The 21948-nt window shown below is 37.4% G+C and overlaps 2 protein-coding genes across 5 annotated transcripts in view; both read left to right on the top strand.

The window, feature by feature from the left end:
• The window catches only part of LOC110376985 (uncharacterized), a 56077-nt gene extending 44986 nt beyond the window's left edge, over positions 1-11091 (top strand). Inside the window, exons 3-7 of one of the 4 annotated variants that reach the window (XM_064035117.1) lie at positions 4642-4786; positions 9358-9480; positions 9924-10061; positions 10262-10451; positions 10679-10817. In XM_064035117.1, coding sequence (XP_063891187.1) covers positions 4642-4786; positions 9358-9480; positions 9924-10061; positions 10262-10440 — 585 coding nt within the window. In that variant the 3' untranslated portion in view covers positions 10441-10451; positions 10679-10817. Of the gene's footprint in view, positions 1-4641; positions 4787-9351; positions 9481-9923; positions 10062-10261; positions 10452-10678 lie in introns of all 4 variants that reach the window. The other 3 variants (XM_049852447.2, XM_021335656.3, XM_021335655.3) reach the window with 3 other exon arrangements.
• Positions 11092-13922: 2831 nt separating this feature from the next.
• Wb (wing blister) overlaps positions 13923-21948 on the top strand; it is a 163791-nt gene continuing 155765 nt past the window's right edge. The window contains exon 1 of the mRNA XM_064035090.1: positions 13923-14149. Within this exon, the coding sequence (XP_063891160.1) occupies positions 14068-14149 (82 nt within the window). The 5' untranslated portion in view covers positions 13923-14067. The remainder of the gene's footprint in view (positions 14150-21948) is intronic.

Here is a 21948-nt window from a genome sequence, read left to right as displayed (position 1 = left end):
ATTTAGATGTGAATATTATGAATACAAGGTATGATAGGTAATAAAAGAGTCAGAACTGTATTGTTATTTAAAAACAAAATGTTAATTATTCAAATAGTTCATAAGCCTCTGTATAGAATACATTAAAATCTATCTTCCGGAGGGACAGAATTAATTTCACAAAACTTCATAACAATTGAATCGTATTAAAATCCAAAAAAAATACTGCCAAAGACACCAGGTGTTCAAACCAAATAATTAACAAACGAATTGTAATGCAACTTTTGTCAATTTTAAATTTAAATTTCGCCAAGTTCGTCTTTGCGACGACTCTGAACAAAGGACGGCCAAGTTTCAGCACCCATTGTAAGATGTGCCAAGTTTCGTGCCAAGATGTTTATTTTGTTCTGCTTGGCTGTTTATACTTGGCAGATTATGAATTAATATTATTGGCGAATATTATGTTAAGTCAATTCATTTGAATAAGTCATTTTTATTTATAAAGCTGACTTAATTTTGTTGGCTAAATTATCGCCTTGTTAATGAAATTGTTAATTAAGTTGAGTGGTGTTTCTTTGTCAAAATTTTTAATCTTTGACTAACTATAGGTAGCTATACAAACTACCAGTCGCTCAGATACGCCAATAACAAAGAGACCAAACTTCAAACCCCGATCATAGCACTATCATATTTCAAAGCAATTCCTGACATTCAAACTTTGCAATTCCAACTTCCACATGTAAAATATATCGCGTATTCAAGTGTCGGACATTTGACAAAAGCCGGGTAACTTCGGCTGGCAAGCCACGAGCCAACTTGGATTACGTCGACTAACCTGCGACCGCGGCTATTCTTGGCTATATGTGGCTGTCACAGAAACTTTGACGGTTAAATTCAAATGGAAGTTATAATGAGAAAACTGCTCCGCACGGATATGAAACCCTGGTAGGCTGTCACGTGTGTAATTAAATGCTAAGTGAAATGTAAACTGCGGTTAATGGAATTTAAATATAAAGCTCGCTTCGGATCATTTTAAAGCTCTTCGGAAAAGGGATTTTGTAACTGTTTTTTACGATACTATAGTACCTATGTATTTCAACGTAAGTGTTGTAGTAGATATTATGGAAGAACAACATTAGCCACAAGAAAAATATTTGACTTCAACTATTTACTGATTTGGACTGCTTCTAAAGACGCTGGTAACGAATAAATCATAACACTGAAAACCGAACCAATCGCACCACAAAAATAACAATAACAACAAACTGAATTCCACAATAGCAATTATAATAACCGAATAACAGTCGTAAATACCAAAACAACCAACATATAGTAGGTAAGTACATTAAACCATCGAGCACACCACATGAAACATTTGAAACCAAACAGCATTCCGTTTCGAGAATATTTCGTAAAAATTTCACGCGAACAAAATGGAACTTCAATGGAATAAATTTGTTTGTTGGGGAAACTATTTTGTGGATATATTACGCACAAAGGGAGCACCTGTGTGGTGGCAACTAGGACTGTTTGAGACAGTTTACTCTTTGATGAGACTACTCGAGCCACGAATAGTTTCGAAGCTATGCGGGCCAAGCCTGACCACGACTGTGTGTGTTTGCAAAATTTTGCTTTAAGGTATTTCATTTTAAAATAGCTTCATAATAACTCTGCAAAAGTGTGGTTTTAAAATCGAAAATATGAAACACAAACCTGTAATTTTGTTTACCAGATAAAACTTCAATATTTTGTGATAATAATGGGCCTAAGAGTTTATTTGAAAGTTAAAAAATATAGTCCGTCTGCTTATATTTCGAGTCACGTAAAACGGAACGATTTAGAGAAATAAATGACCAGCCAGGCCTCGGGGGCGATGGACAATCTATCAATACTTAAACGATACTGCAGCCTTTTAACACATTATTGTTATTTATGGCTTCAACGTAGGCTCAGTTTAAAGTCGGTATTGCTTTTTCAGTTTTTACCTACAAAAAATAGGTCACAACATTCGATGAACAGATATTACTCACTCATAGAAACTCACTACTTTCATTCACCTTTCATTATGGACCAAAAATGCGACCTACCAAATCTACTCGAAAGTTAACTCAACTAACATCACGATCACTCTCAATATAAAAAACAAAAGAAAGTCTCAAGCTCGTAGATTCTTCTCCATAAGTCACCGTAACTAGTTTGAGTTCTTTAAGTAGAAGAATGAGTGAGCTATAAGTCCTGCGAGCTGCATCACGTTCCAAGTTACGGGCGCGCTTATAGGGGACTCAGTCACGCGACTCTGAATCACAAGTAGGTGCAATCTGCAGCATTGTGCACCAAGAATACTAGTTTTGTACCCCTTTGTTGAAGAATGGGGGCTCGGAATAAAGAGGTTGCTTCTGATTGTCATATTATTGTGCGGGTTTATTTAATAGAGGAGTGTTATAATCGGCTGTATGGTTGTAGGTTTGTTTAAATGTGGTGTGTAAAGCTCGAGTATATTATGGGAATGTTTAGAGTAATACATCAGACATAAAACCTAGTTGGTTTAAAAATAGTACTTTAGAAAAGTGGCTCGCGCTTTGTGCAGTAAATAGAAACACAATTGTCTTCTTCCTGCACACTTCCAATGGCGCAAACTGCAAGATCAATAAAAACTCCTTTAAAAGACCGCTCAGTAATTGTAAAACTAACAAGACAGTGACAAACAAGAACCCCCGCTAACTTTTACTGCACAAAGAGAACTCGTTAACTCATTTCTCGAAACTTCCAAGTGTTAAAACTGATTCTGTGCAAGCTGACTAATTAAAACCATGTTTTAGCCGAGCTATAGCTATTAAAATCTTTAATGCGAGCTCGCGGGGCATAGTTAGCATAACAAAACCCTTCTTAATTCATTCCTCGCCATAATCTGGTGCTAAGGAAGAATTTTTAATATCAACCTCGAGAGCTTTATTAAACGCAGTATATAAGAATAAATGCAAGTCCACTAGGGCCTTTGAAATGCAAGGGGGAGGGTGTTGGGGGGTCCGGCGAGACGTGATGTATGGGGGGAGGGGTGGGGTCTCAAATCCGGGGGTCGTCACGTCTTCGCTATCGTTCTCCCTGAAATATGACAGCGATATAGCCCGGACATCGTCAGTAAGCCTGCCTCGATGAAGAAAATATTGGTGGCGCATGAGCGATCAGAGTGCCGCCATTTATATAGACTCCCAGTAAGCTATGATTGAACGCCGTGGGAACTGTTGTTCGACGTACTAGTGCCACGAGAATATTATGTGATTCATACAAAGGATGGGTATTGAGTGCGATTCCGTTCTACTTGTGTACTCCTTTTCAAATGACTTCGGTAAAATCATAAGCATTGGTAGTTTTGTGTGAATGTTTTACGTCATTTTATGGTTACTCAATTACTTATTCATTCGCTTTGATTGACAACGCGTTCATTAATCGGCATTGTTTAATAATGAATGAAACAATCATGGAATTAAAATAACAATTATGTAATCGCATTCCGATATTCTAAAGTTATAGTGTCACTATAATTTATTTCAGGTCGATAGATTTCATGAGTTTTATCGACATCGATAATACACATATCCTTTCAACTAAATTGATGTTAATGCTTTATTAATTGCTTCCGACTTTGCTTCCATTTTTCATTCTAACGTAATTATAATGATACAGATAAAAATTCGTGAGCTAATGGATTTACTTTTAGAAGTACAGTTCAATTCTGTTTTTTTATTAATTGATTTTTTATCGTAGATACGAATGTACTGATGAATAAACGATTTAGTGTCAAGGTACCTACACACATTGTAACCAGAACTTCTGTTTATGTGGCACTAAATTTTGTTGAAAGCAAATAATACTGTCTGTGACTGTAAGCAATGATGGGAGGATTTTTAGCAGCTCTATTTTAAAGATGGGTCATCAATATTCAAAAAAAAAGAAATAGGTAATCACACCCTTGTTTTAAATAGCGGTTAAAATCTTTCAGCGGTTCTAACACTACCAATTCCTGTAAACTACCATAGTCCATATTCACCAACCCATACCAAGCCAGTTTAATCTAGCACGTGTCAACGCCATCACGTGGGCCTTTGTAATGTATCAATACCACTATCAGGCCCGACATATGGGCCTCCCTGAACAATAGTTCAAATTAACTGACAAATACAAGGACGATCTCAGATATACTCGAGAGATTGTTGGGAATAACGTGGGTTTGTAATTGCTTGTCTTAGATTGGCTTCTGTCTTCTGAGATGTTGGTAACATTGGGGCCATGTGTTCTTCGAAGTGATTAGTAGAATATCTGTAACATCAACTAGGTAATTGACTGTCTAAGAAGTCATCATCTGCCTGGCCTTTTCTCAAGTATAGTGGGGTCGGCGTCCAGTCTAAATGGAAGCAACTTTAGTTTTACATGGAGCGATTTATGCAGTTATTAATTTCAGCCTATACGAAGATTTTTATCAATACCATCTAAGGCAGGCAGGTAGTCAAATCTGGAAATTAGACGGTTTTGCGTCAGTATCGCTTCTAAGCAATACAATAAGTGTTCATTATGTTTCTTTTTACTTTACTTATCATTTATTCAGCGTTAAATAACAATAGTAAATATTTAGCCCTATTCAAAATCTGTCATCTTACATTCCAGGCCGACCTCTCATGCCGCAACACCAAGCAGCAAGTCGGCGCGCTGTTCACGCGCAGCAACTTCGTGACGCTCAAGTACGTCACGGACAACTGGGGCACTGACGCCAACGGCTTCAGGCTCGTCATCACCGCCGTCAAAGACCCCAGTGAGTATTCTTATCTGGTCTGAAGAATCTTCAATTTTTGTAGTACCAAGTGGGTGTTTGCAGATTTTAGATTCGTTATTTGTCTGGTCATCAACTGTTATAGATTCTAGCTGTGTAGTGTATTACATGAAAAGATGGAATAATTTGATCTTCACAGCAACGTCATAAATCCACTTAGTAAGACTAAGCTAAGTAATGCCATAGCATTCAGCTGCTATAGAAGGAAAACTAAGTCTTAAGGCAGTAGGTACTAAAATTGTGCAAATGTCAATCGGAGCCAACACATGAATATTATGAGAATCGAACTTTATAATCTAACAGAGGCAACTAGCAATCTAATGACATGAATGTTTACCTACCCCTAGGCTTACTGGTACCCGTGCATTGAAACTTTATCCATCAACCCATGAAAGTAACTGTAGGTTACTTGATCACGAGCTCAGAACACAACAATACTGTTGTTAATAATGACAATACTGACAAAAGTAAAGTACTAAGTTACATAAAACTGGTACCAGAACGAGAATGAAGCAATAACCATCCATTTGTACCAATAAACAAAAGCATCTGAGCGATTTTATATAAAAAGCCGACGCACGCCTCGACCCTCCTGTCGTCACCCTCTTTAATTTCACCAAATGTTTATTTATTTGAACAAACAGACAGGGCAGTTCGTTTACACATTCCTCCTCTTCTATATAGATGGATATATAGTATTGATATTTTCCTCTGTTACTTTAGTTTTTGGGAACTGTCTCATATTGTTTACCTGTTGCTTTTCCGTTACTTCTTTCTGTCTATATAGTTCCGTTCAATAACTTGTCATTTTTGTACTATCGTTTGCTTCAGCTTTTCTAAATATTCATGTACTTTTATAAGGACTATTAACAGTCACACTTCAAATAGTTAATAACTCTCTTCTTCATGGCCAGGTTTGGGCGCATAAACGTTCATTAATGTCATCAAGGGGCTCATAATGGTCCTAAAATGCTCACCCATACAGTAAACCTTCAGTTTTGTCGTTTTTTTCATCGTCATTACAGCTCTCAACCTCCTTAATGGCTGTAATTATTGTCTTAATTAATAAAGCTTTCCAATTAAAAGCCTCAGCTTTAATATTTTTATCAAGATTATTTTTAAGAGGACTTTTATTTTTACTCTCTAAAAAGTAAGGAGGATTCTATTTTATTAATGTACACTATACTTTTGAATTAATTACGACCATCTTATCTAGTTCATGTCTCTGAAAAAGGTTTTAATTTTCCTCCTCGATGTCAAGCGGTACAATTACAAACATTGTAATCATACTCCCATTTGGAGCAAGTCTTAAAGCATTCCTACGATACAATTATACGTAGGGACAGATCTCTTTCACTCAAGTATGCATATGAAATTACAATGAGGTACAAAGGAAGCAATTAAATTGTCCAAAAACATTACTGGAGCAGAAACGTTTGTTCCGTCTTCACCTTTGAGCCGTACACATACACCAATTAGATTTTCCACTTGGCCGCGTGGAAAAACATACTCCAAAGGATTTAGAAACACGACGGAGACTCGGCGGGATCAGAGAAAGAAACTGCGAACAGGATTCGAAATCGACAAGATCGAAATTTTAATGGGAATTTTATTGCCTTTCTATTTTTTGGGTTTCATCAAGATCTACAAAACTTTGAAAGAAGAAGCACCAATGGATATGCAATAAATGGAAAGTCGGTAGTATATTTTTCAACAAACAATCAATCAAAGCAACAATCATAATTACTAATTTATCAGGGAATTAAATCAATATTGAGTATCGATTGAATCAAATGATTAAACATTTGGTCATATCAAGGAGGAAAAAACAAGTAATTAAAATTTTTAAACAGAATCAGGGGCGGTCCCGTGAAATACTTAACATCCTTTTAGCTTTGGACATTACACCGGTAATAGCAACAACAGTGCATTTAGATCATATTAGTAGCTCATGTATCAAAATCGGCTCAAGACCTAAACAACTGATTACTGACCTTACTTTTAGATATAAACTTTTGTATACTTGTTGCATAACGCGATTGGTATAAAATCTTTCCAAGTTAGAAGCGTTCAAGCGCTGCTTCCTAAGAAGTTTTGATTCGATTTAACCATTAAGGCCATTATAACAATATGGCTGTATCGAGTGGCATTTATCAATGCTATAAAGAGCCACCATTAAGCTGATCCTTTGGATGGGATCTCCTATCACTTTTACGTTCAACCATTAAATCCGAGGACCTCGAACCTTCTGCGCGGACATTGAAAAAATCTAAGCACTAAAGATGTTATGGACCATTAATATAAGGATGAAATGAAACGGTAACTGCCTGCGTAAAATCGATGGTACTGCCGACGGTTGCAAAATCTAGGCATCTGTATAGAATTTCTTTGATGAATTCAACCTCCACTCATGCAATCTCGTGGATACAACTGAGTTCTGGTGTTCTCTACAAACTGTTTGGTTTTAACTACACGTAGGTAGAAATAAAACCTGTTAAAGATCTAGCTTAAACTGCTTCCCAAGGCAGAGAGTTGCATTTAGCAAAAGTTTGAAATCGATGCAACCACAGATGGATAAGATATGGTTACACTGAAAGATGTTACAAATGTGTCAGCTGATGCAAGTCTATATCGCGCTAGATAATGAAGTCCCACACTTCCAAGTTTAGCCCATTAAGACATAGTTGGTAAGCGACCCCTCGGGCCCTCACTGGACGATGGCTGGGCGACTTCGCACCTCCACTTGCATACTTACGAAGATTACTCGGCTAGACTCTTTGAGAAAGTTTTAAGTACGATTCGGAGTTGGGGATTATCGCGATAGGATCGTTTGTTGGTTTTAGTTGTTTATCGATTGTGCTATGTATTTGGTATTGTCGTTGGCCGTGTTGTGGTTTATTCAATATTCAATTTCCAGTTATTGAATCGTTGGAAAGTACATTTTAAAATTTCGAATTTACATGATAACCATTTCTGATTTTTCCTTTGTGCCCACAAAATTCTGTTTTACAGAAATTCTTCATCCAACATCATCTCCAACTCCCAAACAATTCGTTTGAAATTACTCGGGCAGTTTTAAAATTCCAGCGAGCGCACCCGACTGGTCTCACAAAGCAGGATATGTTAAGCGCTCCTGCCATTGAATTATGCAACAAAAACGCGCCTCGCGACACCGCCTGAGACGCCGGAATAACATTTTAAACAATGCATTTCATACATGCCGCTTGCGAACCACCCTTATCGCCTACCTGTGCGCACAGTGCGCCTACTATATAAGCGGGGAGGAACAATCCCCCTTTGCACATCAAAAGCAGTGTTTCGGTGAGCATCCCCGCTCCTAGACTGTTTTGCTTCCCACTCAAAGAAACTGTCAGACTTGAAGGCCACGTTTAAAGGCTGTTTCTGATGGGTGATTAGCGTTAACCATATCGTTTGGGTATCTGGTTGGAGGCTCGTTATGTCGAGGCTATTGTTCAAGTCTTTTCGGCGGATTTTTTCGACGATGAATATCCAATTTTCGCGGAGCGCTTCGTCAGCAGTTTGATTGTCCGGTTGCGGGAGACAGGCTTTTTCAATTGACAAGGGATATTTTTTAACGGATAACAGTTTGAATATTTTTTTGGTACTTCCAATGTTCAACCTGTGTGTGTTTATTTGAAAATGTATTGTTGAGCGTAATACGAATGGTATTTAATATACTTTATAATAATATATTTTGAAACTATCCATGTAAGCTGTTTTGCACATTCTTAAGGTCTTCTTTCAATCGTTCACACTCTGTCGCCTCAAAGCTGCAGCATATACGGCCACCGCACTTTTGTCATTCACTTTAATCGCAAGGATTTTCTAATCCATTGCTTCTTGAAAATTCGCTTGACCAAACCATTGTGGTTTCAAGTGATATTATCTACCGACTGTACAATATTCTTACGGTGTTCCGCAATATATAAATATGTTTTCCTATTTCAATCAGAACCAGGGGCTTGGGTCAGTTCGCTTGGTTGGACTGAACGGCGGACGCTATCCTTGTATTTTATGGCTTACAAAGAAATACTGGAAATATTTTTCTTTCTTCTCAATATATTAAAGGAGTTTTTCTTTTGAAATCGTTGTATGACTGAACAAATACGGAACGGTGTTTGATCATAGTGGGTAATTCTGTTTGTAATATCTTTGTGTACATACAAACTTCGAAGCTATAAGTGTTGAAAAACATACATACACGTCGTACAACAATCCACCCCGGTAACAAAAAATAAATATAAGTAGGGGGATGCATGATGGGGATGACTTAAAGGTTTTTTACAGATTCTAAACTGAGCTTCATCACCATCAACACTTTGCTCATCAATTTTTTATGGTACTTACCCATCACAAACACCTAATAAAAATTTTAAAAAAATTGATCGAAGCAATTAACCATGGGTGTAGTTCGATCTTCCATCCATGTACATCCAAATTCATTTCCAATCAACACACACCACATTTTCGTTTACCGCGTCCATTAAACGAGTTCACTCTATTTTTGATGTCGTTTACCACCGTTGTTCCAGAACACGGCTGCAAGGAGTTCCGCTGTAAGCAGCGCGAGTTCTGCGTGAGCGCAGACCTCATGTGCGACGGCGTGGACCACTGCGCCGACGGCTCAGACGAGGACACCGCTGCTCTCTGCCCAGGTCAGTTCTACTCTGAAGAACTGCCTCATCATCAGCCTAGTTACCTTGTGGTCAGGACATCTGTAGCAAAAGTATAAGTATATAGATTCGATTTCAAGGATATACTTAGACACTGATACCCACTGAGATGATGAATACAACTTTTCAAAATCAGAAAATCTTGAAACTTCGACATGATAGCAATTCAATAAGAGCCATGGGGAACAGTTCAATAAACAAAATGGCTTATCACTTGTCTAGCTAACTCGAATATGATGAATTTGTGAAGCACATTTTGTAAGGCGTTGCATAATAACAAGGTTGTGAGAACCTACCCCTGGTATTTTCTTCCATGCGTTTGCTAGCATAATCTAGATTACTGCAGATATCTGAGACAAATTACTCTATTTTTTCTCTCTGTGCCTCTCAATCCTGTCCTCAAACCTTATGTATTGGTTCCGCAGAGAGCGGCGGGACCGGCGCGAGCGGCGCGTGGGTGGCGGGGATCGCGGGCGCAGCCGCGCTGTTGGCGGTGGTGGCCGCCGGCGTCGCGTGCTGCGCCTGCCGCCGCCGCGCCGCCAACCAGCGCACGCGGTTACATCGTGAGTATACCTGGAATCTTTTACATCTTATGACTGATCCTGTCTTTCCCTAATTTATCCCAATGTTGTAAGTTGTGCATGAATCCTTTCATTTGTTGTTTTGTTTTGTTTGAGTTATTTTTATGTATTCTTGTTTTGGTTCTTGTCCTATTTTATGTTTTTTGTTTCTTCTTATTTTTATGTTTTTAATGACAATGAAGCCGTTCCGACCGATGTAAAATGGACTCCACCTGCAAATATGGAGACAGGCGTCGCAAACGCGTTGCCAACGCCGACGCAATCTTACATGCCTGTCGCGACTTCTGACGTGGCTCCTGGTCGCTTTACTGCCTGGAACGTCGATGTCGTTGGAAACCCTGGTGACAGGCCTAGAAACTAATTAACATATAGGTATTAGACACCAATTTATTGGAGAATTTAACAGAATCCAAATTCTTTATTTTTGCTTCCTGAAGTACCAGACGCATGAACTGTATGTGGCATAGGCTTTTATTGCCGTTTTTTCTTTAACTATGTTTCTGACTTTCCTTAATGCCTATCTATCTGACATATCCCCTCGCTTACCTTTTTGCAATCGTCTATGGACGGACACTAATGCGGTGCAATTTGTTGTGCAGTACAAGAGTTGGCGAGCAGTAACGGCGGCGGGTGCGCGGGCGGCGAGGCGGGCGCGACGCGGCTGCCGGGAAACCCGGAGCCCCCTGCGGGCCCGTGCGGGGCGGCGCGGGCGGGCCGCCTGCGGCGGGCGGCCTGAGCGCCGTGCCGCACAAGGACGAGTGGTTCGTCTAGCGGCCCGGGGCCCGCAGGGGGGGGCCCGCCCGCCCCCGGCCACCACTGTTACGCTATGTAAATTTATCGATATGACATTAAACATTTTTGGCTTACCGTTGGTATGTTATTGGGTTGTATTCGCCGACCCGGATCCTCTTCCTTTGTTTGTATACACGTTGTAATTCTGCGACTATTCATAGATATTATAGAATAATTGTAATCGTCAAATAAATAAGTTTTTTGGTATGAGTTTTGAAAATTGCTGTTATTCCTACCCTTTAGTTGTATAGAACGATATCACAAAGTGGAGAATTATAGTTATCGGCACGAATCTTGAGCTCTGACCTTCACCTGCGCAGAAGTAATTTATTGGGTCCCTTTTGTGGTATGAAGTGAGGCGCGGGGGCGGGCTAAAGCGTTGATTGGCCCGCAGTGCATCGCGTCATAGGCGTCACTCGGGATTGGTTCTTTGCTTATAAATCACTTCTGCGCAGATGTAGGTCAGAGCTCAAGATTCGTGCCGATAACTATATCTACGAATACATACATTTACATTGCACTGGACGTCGATGAAGTATAAATAGGCACCTTAACACTTTTGTGTCTTCCTCCAAAATGTCTGACCATTTGCTTATCTCACGAATAAGGAACACCATAGGTAGGTGGATTACAACCACACTTTTCAAGTAAAAAAACAAAAAAAAAAAATCGTCATTTGTTTGTTGTAAGAGCGTTTCTCTGGATATTTTTATTGTCAATTTTTATGATACAGTCATGAGATGAGACAAGATCGGTCTAGGGGACCATTAAATCCAGCCGAAAAATATGAAATAAATACCTACCTAAGAGAATGTAGAGTTAAGAGTATATCAGGTGTGTCGTTCCTAATCACATTAAAACCTATCACAAATACTTTAAGGCATTCTCTAATGAATTCCAAAAATTTAAACCAAGGAATTATTTTTCGATTTCATAATAATTTAGATTTAGAACATTGTGCGCAAACCAGAGATAAAGTATGTAAGTGTCAATGACCCCGGCTGGCGAACAAAATAAGGGTTGCCATTCTCAGCAAAACTTTCGATTAAAAGAAGAAGAATATTTGATATAGCAAAATGAACTTATCTTCATAGCAATAAGATCCATAGTCATACAAACACAATATCATGAGCGAAAAGAAAAAAAAAATGGTTTAGTGTGTCATTGCTGCCAACCTAACTCTTTAGATATTCAAATTCAATTTTTTTAATGCTGTTTTCTACTCATTAATAATTGTAAAAAAATATTGTAATACCTACCAATCATTTCGCAGAGTTGAATAATGCGTACCTACCTAATTCTTGCATTTTTATTAGATCTTTCTAGCCGTCAAGTTTTCAATTGACTAAAATACTTTTTGCTAATTTCCGTGTTCGGGAACGTGTGTTGAACTGTTTAGTGTTTACGTTTAGTGCATGGCGGCCGCGCCGGTTTCTTTGATGTTACTGCGTTTTGTGTTGCGCAAGAGATTTTATTTGCGATAGACGTGTATCTGCGACAGGATAATTGTTTTTTATTTATAAAGGATTTACGTGTTTTGGTGAACGAAACGTTTCAAAACGATGCTCTAGGTTTGCGGACATATTATTATCTTGAGCGATATGAAGTCGCGTTGTTCTACAGATTCCCGAATCTTTGTAAAAGCAGTGCAACCAAAGTGAATATTGATCTAGTGATTCAAAATAATCATAATGAAGAATCAAAATAAAAGTGATATAACGTGATTGTAAGACGATTGAGATTTTAAGTTTGCCGCGTTTGATTCGCCGACATATTGTCGCCGCTCTAACAACACAGGTCAGTCAATTATGCAATGTACTATTAAAACGGTGTTCTAACTCTCCCACATTTTAATTCTATTTACTTTGTTCGAAAAGACACACGAGTTTTTTTTATTTTTGCGTATTTTTTCTTTTTTCTGTGTGTCTATTGAAAAACATAAACCTTTATATTCACGTATTTAATTTAATAATGATAAGGTGCGACACACTTAAATTCTGCGGATTATTATTATTTTCTTATACGCTACTCAGTAAAGCACTTTCTTTATACCTATGTGCATTACACCATCAGTGTAGTCTTGAATCCTATTTAAACACTAAGTAGGTACTTTATTTAACTGAAACATCATTAGTGAAATATGGGAGAATTATAGGTAAGTGATACCACTCAATAATCAATAAAGTATCGGTGGAACATTAAGACATGATGAGATAAGCTTTAAAGGCACACTATAAATAAGCTAGGTATATACGAGTGAAAACAACACCAACGAATATCACTTATAGCTTTAAAGAGCTACTCAGCAGCGGAATAACGATATATAAACAGCATAGAAATATTTTTAATTTATGATATTCTAAAAACACTTCATATTTCATGAAAATTGCTACAAGTATGCCTAATTTTATCTGTGTACCGCGCCATCTATATTGTTACAAATTAACTAACAGCGTCTTGATTCTATTTTTCAGAACTAGATGGCGCAATTACAAACATATTTATTTTGGGATTTTTTTATACGTTCTGTCTACTAAGATATCTCATTATTTTTGTGGTATAATATTTAAATGTCCCAAGCAAAAAAAAAAATAATAACTCTACCCTAGAAAATATTTATTCTGTATTAGCGCCATCTATTACCGAGTAGCGGTACTATTTCAAACCAGTTCTACAACACGCGAAATAGAGCTTTGAACTTTGAAAAGTTTTAAAGAAATAGCTTTTATTTTACAATTTGTTGAATGAAACTTATTGTAATACTTAGTAATGAGACTAGTTTGCATTAAATCTTTACTAAATATGCTCTAATATCAGTTGTCTGGCATCACAAATACCTGGTTTATTGTTGTTTTGTAGTTCCTAGCCTGTGACCGGTTCGTGTCACATCGAGAGTTGTCCGACAGACGCGGGACGCCGTCCGTCCGTCAGTCAACCACGAGCTTTCGGAAGCTGTGGTGTACCGCGAGAGAGAATTCGCTTCATCTCGAACTTTATATCGTGCGTAAACTAAAAAAAACTTTTGTGTTTACTACCTCAAATTGTTTAAAAATCTATGAAGGGTTTGAAATATTTTGTTTACTAGTGGGTACTAAGTATTTACCAATGAGTGTTTGACAGTGAATTTTATATTGAAAAGTTGTTCGTTAGAGGTTGTATTTTAGTGTTTTGTGAAGTGTGATGTTAGGTACTTAGGATGCGGTGGAGTTGGCTCTGGCTGGCTGTGCTGGTGGCGGCTGTCACTGCCAAGGGGAAGAAACATCGCCATAATAAGCCTGGTTAGTAAAAACAAAATTATCTGAACCGGTAGACAGACAAGGAGTTGAGACTCTTTCGGAACTTCATAACTTGGAATTGTTCCTGTAGTTCGATGATATTTGTGTTGTAGGAAAGTGACAAGTGGTGTAGTTTTCTGGGTACATGAATATGGAGATATTTAGATGTCTGTTTAGGCTAAAAATATAGCTCGTTTTAGCTACTAACTGCAGGTAACTGTGTACTTTATGAAAAAAATTGTTTTGTGAACCAAAACATTATCTATGCTTGTAGAATTACCTATAGGCTATACCTACACTACCGCATTGAAACCCATTGATACTGAGTAGAATTAAAAAAGAACTCTGTCTCTACCTGTAATGTCCCTAATAAAAACACAAAATACGCAACTGAAGTTAGCGTAAAACATGTAAACAAATGTCCGATGCTGATGCTAATTAAATGTTTAATTTAACGAGTTCCGCCATCTCCAGTGTCAGCATCACTGCCGATGCCTTCTCGGAAGCGATGGCTATCTAACGAGCGTCCCCAGTTCCCAGTTCCCATACACACGTAGCTTTAAAACATTAAGGAAGCATTAAATTAAAATGTCTCCAAGGTTCAGTGGATACGCGTGGCGATTAAGAAAGTCATTGAAATAAATTTTGAGAATAGACCTGTGGGCCTGTGGGCCTGTGGGCTTCGTTCAGCAATAGACGGGAATCTATACTCGATATTGTAAAGCTGAAGAGTTTGTTTGTTTGCTTGAACGCGCTAATATCGAGAATTTGAAAGATTATTTCAGTGTTAGCCAGCCCATTTATCGAATAAGGCTGCTGGCTACTTTTTGTCCGGGTTCTTGCAGAAGTTCCCACGGAATGCGGTTGAAACCGCTGGCGGATGCTAAATAGTTTGCTAATATGATTATTTGTATGAGTAGAATTTGAACTATCGTAGATTATAGGTAGTCGCAGTGCACACACTTAAGCCCAAGCTTACCTACAACTTAAACAAATTCTTGATATTACCACAGATTATATAATAGTGATATTACTATCAATTGAGACTTTCAATTTTCAAAGTAGGTACATAAATAGGTAGTTGTTTAAAAAAAACGGACGTTTATATTATCGGTTGGGCTTTATTCTTTTACACGCTATGAACAATGTCAGTACCATTAGAAGAGCTCTCTGAATCCCGGAAGCAGCTCGAGGTTTATTCCATCAATAGACAAAGCTTTAACCCATGAACTCCCCTACAAAATGGCACTATTTACCTTACTTTAACATACCTACCAACGAAAAAGTGGATACCTTACTTGAAGACGCAAGTTTCACAAAAATAAACTCGTTAAGTAAGAGTTCTGTGACTAAACACAATGTGGAGAAGAATGTTATTATTATGTCATTACTGCTATACCTTCTTATAATAAAACATACTACCAAGAATCATTAGCAAGCCAATAATGGCATTGACGCAGCCACTTCCTAAGTCCTAAGCTTGGTGCACCATGCCTTCGTGAGCTAAGAGTAGTAACAAGACACACACTGCAAACTTTTAGTCGGCCGATATTTTGTTTAGGCTCATAAATCACTTCGAAGATGAATGGTAGCACGCACATTACTTACAAAGATACAAATACCGACCGACTGAAAACTTTGATTGGAATCAAGGTTTTCTTTTTAAAAATATTTTGCCAACCATGGGGCAACTGTCGGCCCACTTGCACTGTTTAGTCTTCAGTGTGCGGACTCTAACACGCGGGGTGTATTGAAAACATGTTGAACAAACCGGTTGCTCCTTACTCGCTACATGATTTTCTAAATAAGTTCTCTAAACACGGCTTGTCCTGGAAGATTGATAGAAAAGGAAGCTTTTTTCTTAGGTAGTAGGAATTAATTGCAGTAGTAGCAGATAACATAAATTACTTCAAGTGTTTGCTGACTAAAATTGCCTGAACTCCAGACTTATGCGTATCTTTTAAGATTAAATGTATTAATTAGTAAAAAAAGACCTGTCCAAACTGTCTATATCTACATTGTAAAATAGTGAATCGAACCCGAGACCCCGAGCACAGTCACAATCTTCATAGCATCTTAATAGCTAGCTCATTAAACTACCATATACCTAACTAACTATCTATCTACTGTCCTTAATACAAAGAAGACGTTCTTTCCGTCGGTAATAACGTTCTTGATAGATTAGCCTTTGTACAAGAACCCAAAGAACCCAAAGAAAGTAGCGGACCAAAGACTTTGATTACTTTGAAACACTTTAGATGCTATCTGACATCGTAAATGCGGGAGTGTTGGTGTGTTGTCTATGCGTCGCTTCGATGCACTTGGATGCAAAATGTGGTTGTAAAGGTATCGATGACAGTCTTTTAACATTGCACGATATGGGAAGTGAATCGGGGATAGTTAGTGTTTGGAATAATAGACCGGTCGATAAATCTACAATTATAAAAAAAAATACGCCATGACTAGAAAACCACACAAATTGAACTCTTACTGATAGGGTATATCAATTGGCAAAAACAATATACATATACCATAATGTAATTTTTACATAATGAAAAAAATACATGGACATGACGGCCGTTCTAATTAAGTAAATAAATAAATAAATGACCTATAAGTAATCCATGATTTGTCAGTTTCAGACCATATTCTCTAAATATCTTCTTCATGTGTTGACTGTACGCACAAGGTATCTCGCAGCAGCTTATGGTTATTGGGATATCAGCGATTAAATCTTTACACACCATAACATGGCTACGGTTGTTTTTTTAAGGGATTACTATCATATGGTGGTGGCTGCATTGTCGATAATTGGATACCAGATCCCACCAGTCATCGTCATTTACCTTGCCAAGACGTCAGAGAACGTCTGGTGGACAAGAAAATTCTGATACTAAGATTTGTGTGGTAATTAAATCACTTTTTAAGAAGGCCTGCCTAGATACCTAACTATATGATTTTTTTACATTTCAACTTCTACCGCTAAAGATTATCACGATTGCACTGCAGACAAATCCAAAGAACACGTTATTGTCTCACAATAATTTGTTAATGAATCATCAAACAAATCTATGAACGGAACATGCGCGTGAGCACTCATACTTACACACCTTATCTTGTAATAACTTATACGCGAGTGCAGACCATCTCTCTCATTACTGTCCGAACATAATTATGATTTTATGGTCACATCGGCGCGTCACTATCTCCCGGCGCTATTAATATGCGTAAGCGCAGCCCCAGACTCGCCCACTGACGGCCCTGGACCACAAAATACATAGGTACAGAAGTCAATCTCATGTATGTACTTCACTTTTCATGCCTAAACTCGGCGGTCGCGCTAGGGTTGTCAACTGTTTTATGCGCATAAAACTAACGTGGTAGTGGTACTCGTATCTAATTATTTGATGTATTGTTGAGAATAAAACAGGAAAAATGAAATATAAACCAATAATAATAAAATATTTAATGTGGCATACAAGAGGTTAATAAACACTTTCAACGGAAATTCGTTTGAACGAGATACCGAACTTTTTCAGAAACCGCAATTTATAATTTTGTTATTCATACATATATACTTACCCTACTCTTTACTTGTGAAAAAAATATTTTTGTATGTAATGGGTTGGTACAGTCCCTGATCTAAGCTTGCTTCTACCTACAGAAAACTTGATGTGCGAGTTTTATTTCGTCTACCTTACAACATAGTCTCGCCATGATCACAAAAATTATCAACTCCTACTAGCAATAATCTTTGAGGGTAGGTAGGCAGGTTCGCCTGGGTCGACACTAGCAAAACTTATTACGGCATTGGGCCAGAGGCCGCCGCCGGGGCGCTTACCTACCCACCTAACTGTACCTACCTACTGCGTTTATTAAACGAACCATCGAAATATGAGAAAATAAGTAGGTACATACTATAGGTAATACGGCAGGCTAAAAAAACGACAATTCACTGTTTATTGTTGTATAAAACAACCGTCAACTTGTTCAATTATAATACGAATTTTGTTGCTCCATTATTACTTTTTCTTTTGTTATTAAAATTAAAAATATTACAGTCAAATTACAGTTAGGTAGGTATCACAACGCGTGCACATTTATCTACCTTTGTGTGACGCGCTTATCTCAAGAAAGCGGCAGCCGCGCTCGCACTGTTTTGAGTTGTTTTGAGACAGCGCGTCTGTGAACACGCACACATAGACACCTTTGTCTGCGTGACTCGAACGCGCTTTGTATGTAGATTGACTTCTGTACCTATGTATTTTGTGCCTGGACCGTCTTCACTTTATGACCTAATTAATTTATCCCACCAAAAACATTAAATGTAAAAAAAGCCAATCCTCTACGCAATTCCTCCACCGTAAAAAGTTTTGATATCGCATAGAAGCCAAGTCCTGTTCAACTTTATTTGTAATAATAAATCAATATTTTGTGACCATATCAATAGTTTCGTTCACTTTACAATAATATTGACTTGGCCATGAGCACAATAAACTACAAATATAATACGGCATATCTTGGAGAGGTGAAAGTCAATCATGAAGTTTAATATCACAGAATTAAATACTTTTAGTTTTTTCAATTGTTACTAAATGACCGACAGTCAGTATCATCCAAAATCATGAACTGCACATTTACTATGCGCATGTTTGGTCCATGGTGATCTCAAATTCCAATCAGTCCAATCGTAAAGTCATGTCCATATAGAATGTATCAATTCAATGGTATTTACACATTATTTCAGGGAGCGACTATTAACTTGTGCTCATGGCCAAGACAATATTATTGTAATGTGAACAAAATTATTGATATAGTCACAAAATATTGATTTATTATTACAAATAAAATTGAACAGGACTTGGCTTCTATGCGATATCAAAACTTTTTACGGTGGAGGAATTGCGTAGAGGATTGGCTTTTTTTACATTTAATGTTTTTGGTGGGATCTAATTTATTTTTTGTAGGTCTCCTTCTTCTCTAAGTATATAACAAATTAAATTAAATTACATGCAACTAACTAAATATATAACAAACTAAATATGTAGACCTAAACTAGCACGTAAACAACATTTTTTTTAAATAAATTAAACAATTTCGAAATTGTCGAATTTTTTAATCGAATGTCATTTAGAATAAAAGAGATTTATTTCAGAGGTAGATGGCGCTATCACATGAAATTGTTTTTTTTTTTTAACTAAAAACCGTAGCGCGATTTAGACCAGGACAACGCCATCTATCGAGCGAGCATGCAGTATTTATCGCACTGCATTAATATGAAAGATTTTATCATTATTCATTTTATTTTAACCTAGCTTTTTTATTCATATGTATGTATATTTAATACATAATAACAATATACCACACTACGTAACAAAACAAATAGTAACATTTTGTACATAAATAAATAACAAAGTTATCAATGCAGTCAAAATTCATACATAATGTTATTGAAAAACCGCAAATATAAATTTGTTTCCTATTTTTTTATTAAGTTTTAAGGTTTTTATAATTTTCCCTTTATATGTAGCTAATAACCTATCTTGGTGCCAAATTTGAAGGTTCTAAGTTTGCTAGAAGTACCTTAGACTTTTGATGATCGGTCAGTGAGTGAGTCAGTGACAAAATGGTGTAACTTTGATCGCTCATAACTCGTAAACTATTTATTCAAATTTTTTGTAATTTTGGGACTGAGCTTGTTCTAATACTTACTCTTGGTCATCGAAAACCTAAACTCCTAGCTTTGTTCACATGGAATATACAGGGGGCTGAAATAGCCGCGAAACGCTTCGAGAAAAGATGGTACGGCCGTGCCCGCTTTGCTCGAGTCTTGGCTGGGGCACTGCCGTGCCCTCAGATTTAACTGTCACACTGTGTGTGCAGTATTGGAAAAAATATGAGTAATCTCTTTTGACTTCCGCGTTGGATTTTTAGGTCAGGTGTTTTTTTTGTGGTTCCGTACACATTTTTGAATATTTTCAAATGTAAAATTAACTGTTTTAATTATGCACAATTTTTATACGCTGTGAGTAACTATTTTGTGGAATCCTCTATAGTATTTAACCAGGTACCTCTTTAAAATTGAAGCTTATTAAAATTGAAGAAACACATGAGTTTATTTACTACGGTAATTTAAAAACGTGCGAATAAAGAAGTAAATTAAAAAAAAAACAGTGATAGAAAACAATAAAAATATAGGTACTTAAATTGCTACGAACAGCAAAACAAAAACATTGAAGAAGTACAGCTTCACACAATTTGAACACTTCAAAAACTTTACTCTTAACGGCATTTCACACTTGCTCGCAGTGGTGACTAGACGAGCTCATTGTTCGGGCTCAGGTAGACTCTTCTCGGAAGGGCTATTGTCTCGAGTGATTAGCTCCTATTATGCTCCAACTACCCGGCCCGGTAATTATTTACCTACTGTACCAGTATCGGGAGAGAAGTGGTTCTTAATTAGTTTTGTTTACACAACTTGGTTTTTGTCGTTTTTTGTAGTAGGTAGGAAACTTAGCTTTGAAGAATGGCTGTTAAATGTACTAATTTAAAAATGTGTTTCTTGTTAAAATAGACTAGAAAACTAGTTTCTTGGTTCATATACTAACTAGTAATAGCTAGACTATTGATAAAAATCAACTTAAAGGCAGACGGAATAAAAAAAAAAACAGAAATATTCTTAGAACTTTGCACTTTCAAACGCTGTATGTAACTATCAACAAACATCTTAATAAATATTGATCCCGCTAAAATCATTTAAATACCCGTCGGCTTAAAAGCTTTACATATCACGTTTCTTAAATGTTGTTTATTGATATAGTAAATCTTGTGCGGAACCACCGCGCGGAGCTGTCGACTCGCTCGCCTACAATGTCCCACTTGGCTATAAGAATCAATAAACAAGAATTGTCACGATCACCACTTGCAAGAAAAATGGATATTTATTTACGAACAGGTATCGGTAAAAAGGTTGGAAAGAAGTGCCCCCCAAAACATGCGCGTTCTATGAAGTATTTACATACGGTATGCTAAAGCTGTTTCAGTGGAAGATCTTTTCCGTTAGCGAGATTAAAACGTAAACCATCGTAAATATCGAAATTGCTTTATAATGTTATTAGTTTAAGAAGCGCCACTTTACTGCGTGACTCAATAGCTGCCTAAAGAATTAAGCGTTATTAAAATTTATATTAGCAAATAGGTACTGGTTCCATGTTATTTCTCAGTGTGAAACTATGCTATGATATTGTTAATTATTTTGCGATTGCACCTGAGTCCGTCTTAAATAATATGCGCATGACGAATCGCCCATTTCTATAAGAGAACCCCAAAAAAGCATGACGTGTCCCCAACTCGTGACAAAAACAGGTCAGCAGTAGCAAAATCTGTTCTCGTACTCATTAGACGCTGCAAAAAATGTCTCTTTCAATTACTAATTTATCAACCAATAACATATATCACAAATCGGAAACATAAACAATGTCACTACAACAATTTTATCTAGAAAATTTATTTTCTAACTACGCGGGGGTAAGTGACCGATGATTCAGTTCCCGGCGCTCAAAATCCCGTCGTATGTCCAAATATCCTGGCAAATCAATTTGGATCTTATTGCAATTTGTCTAAAGTTGACAATCGGTGAAGAGGCGTGAGGAGTGAGATGTTTCGGTGTTTTGTCAGGCAGTCTATATCGGTAGTGTGTCCCCTCTCCGTCGGCGCGTACTATATTCTGCGCCCCTAGTTTTAGCGAGCCCATTGAGCAAAACTGACTGGAAATCATAACTCAGGTATAACTGCGTTCGTAT

Source organism: Helicoverpa armigera, chromosome 6, assembly GCF_030705265.1.
Source record: "Helicoverpa armigera isolate CAAS_96S chromosome 6, ASM3070526v1, whole genome shotgun sequence".
Classification (NCBI taxonomy): Eukaryota; Metazoa; Arthropoda; class Insecta; order Lepidoptera; family Noctuidae; genus Helicoverpa; species Helicoverpa armigera.
Note: the sequence above shows the minus strand (reverse complement) of the source record. Positions and strands in the feature narration are given on the sequence as shown.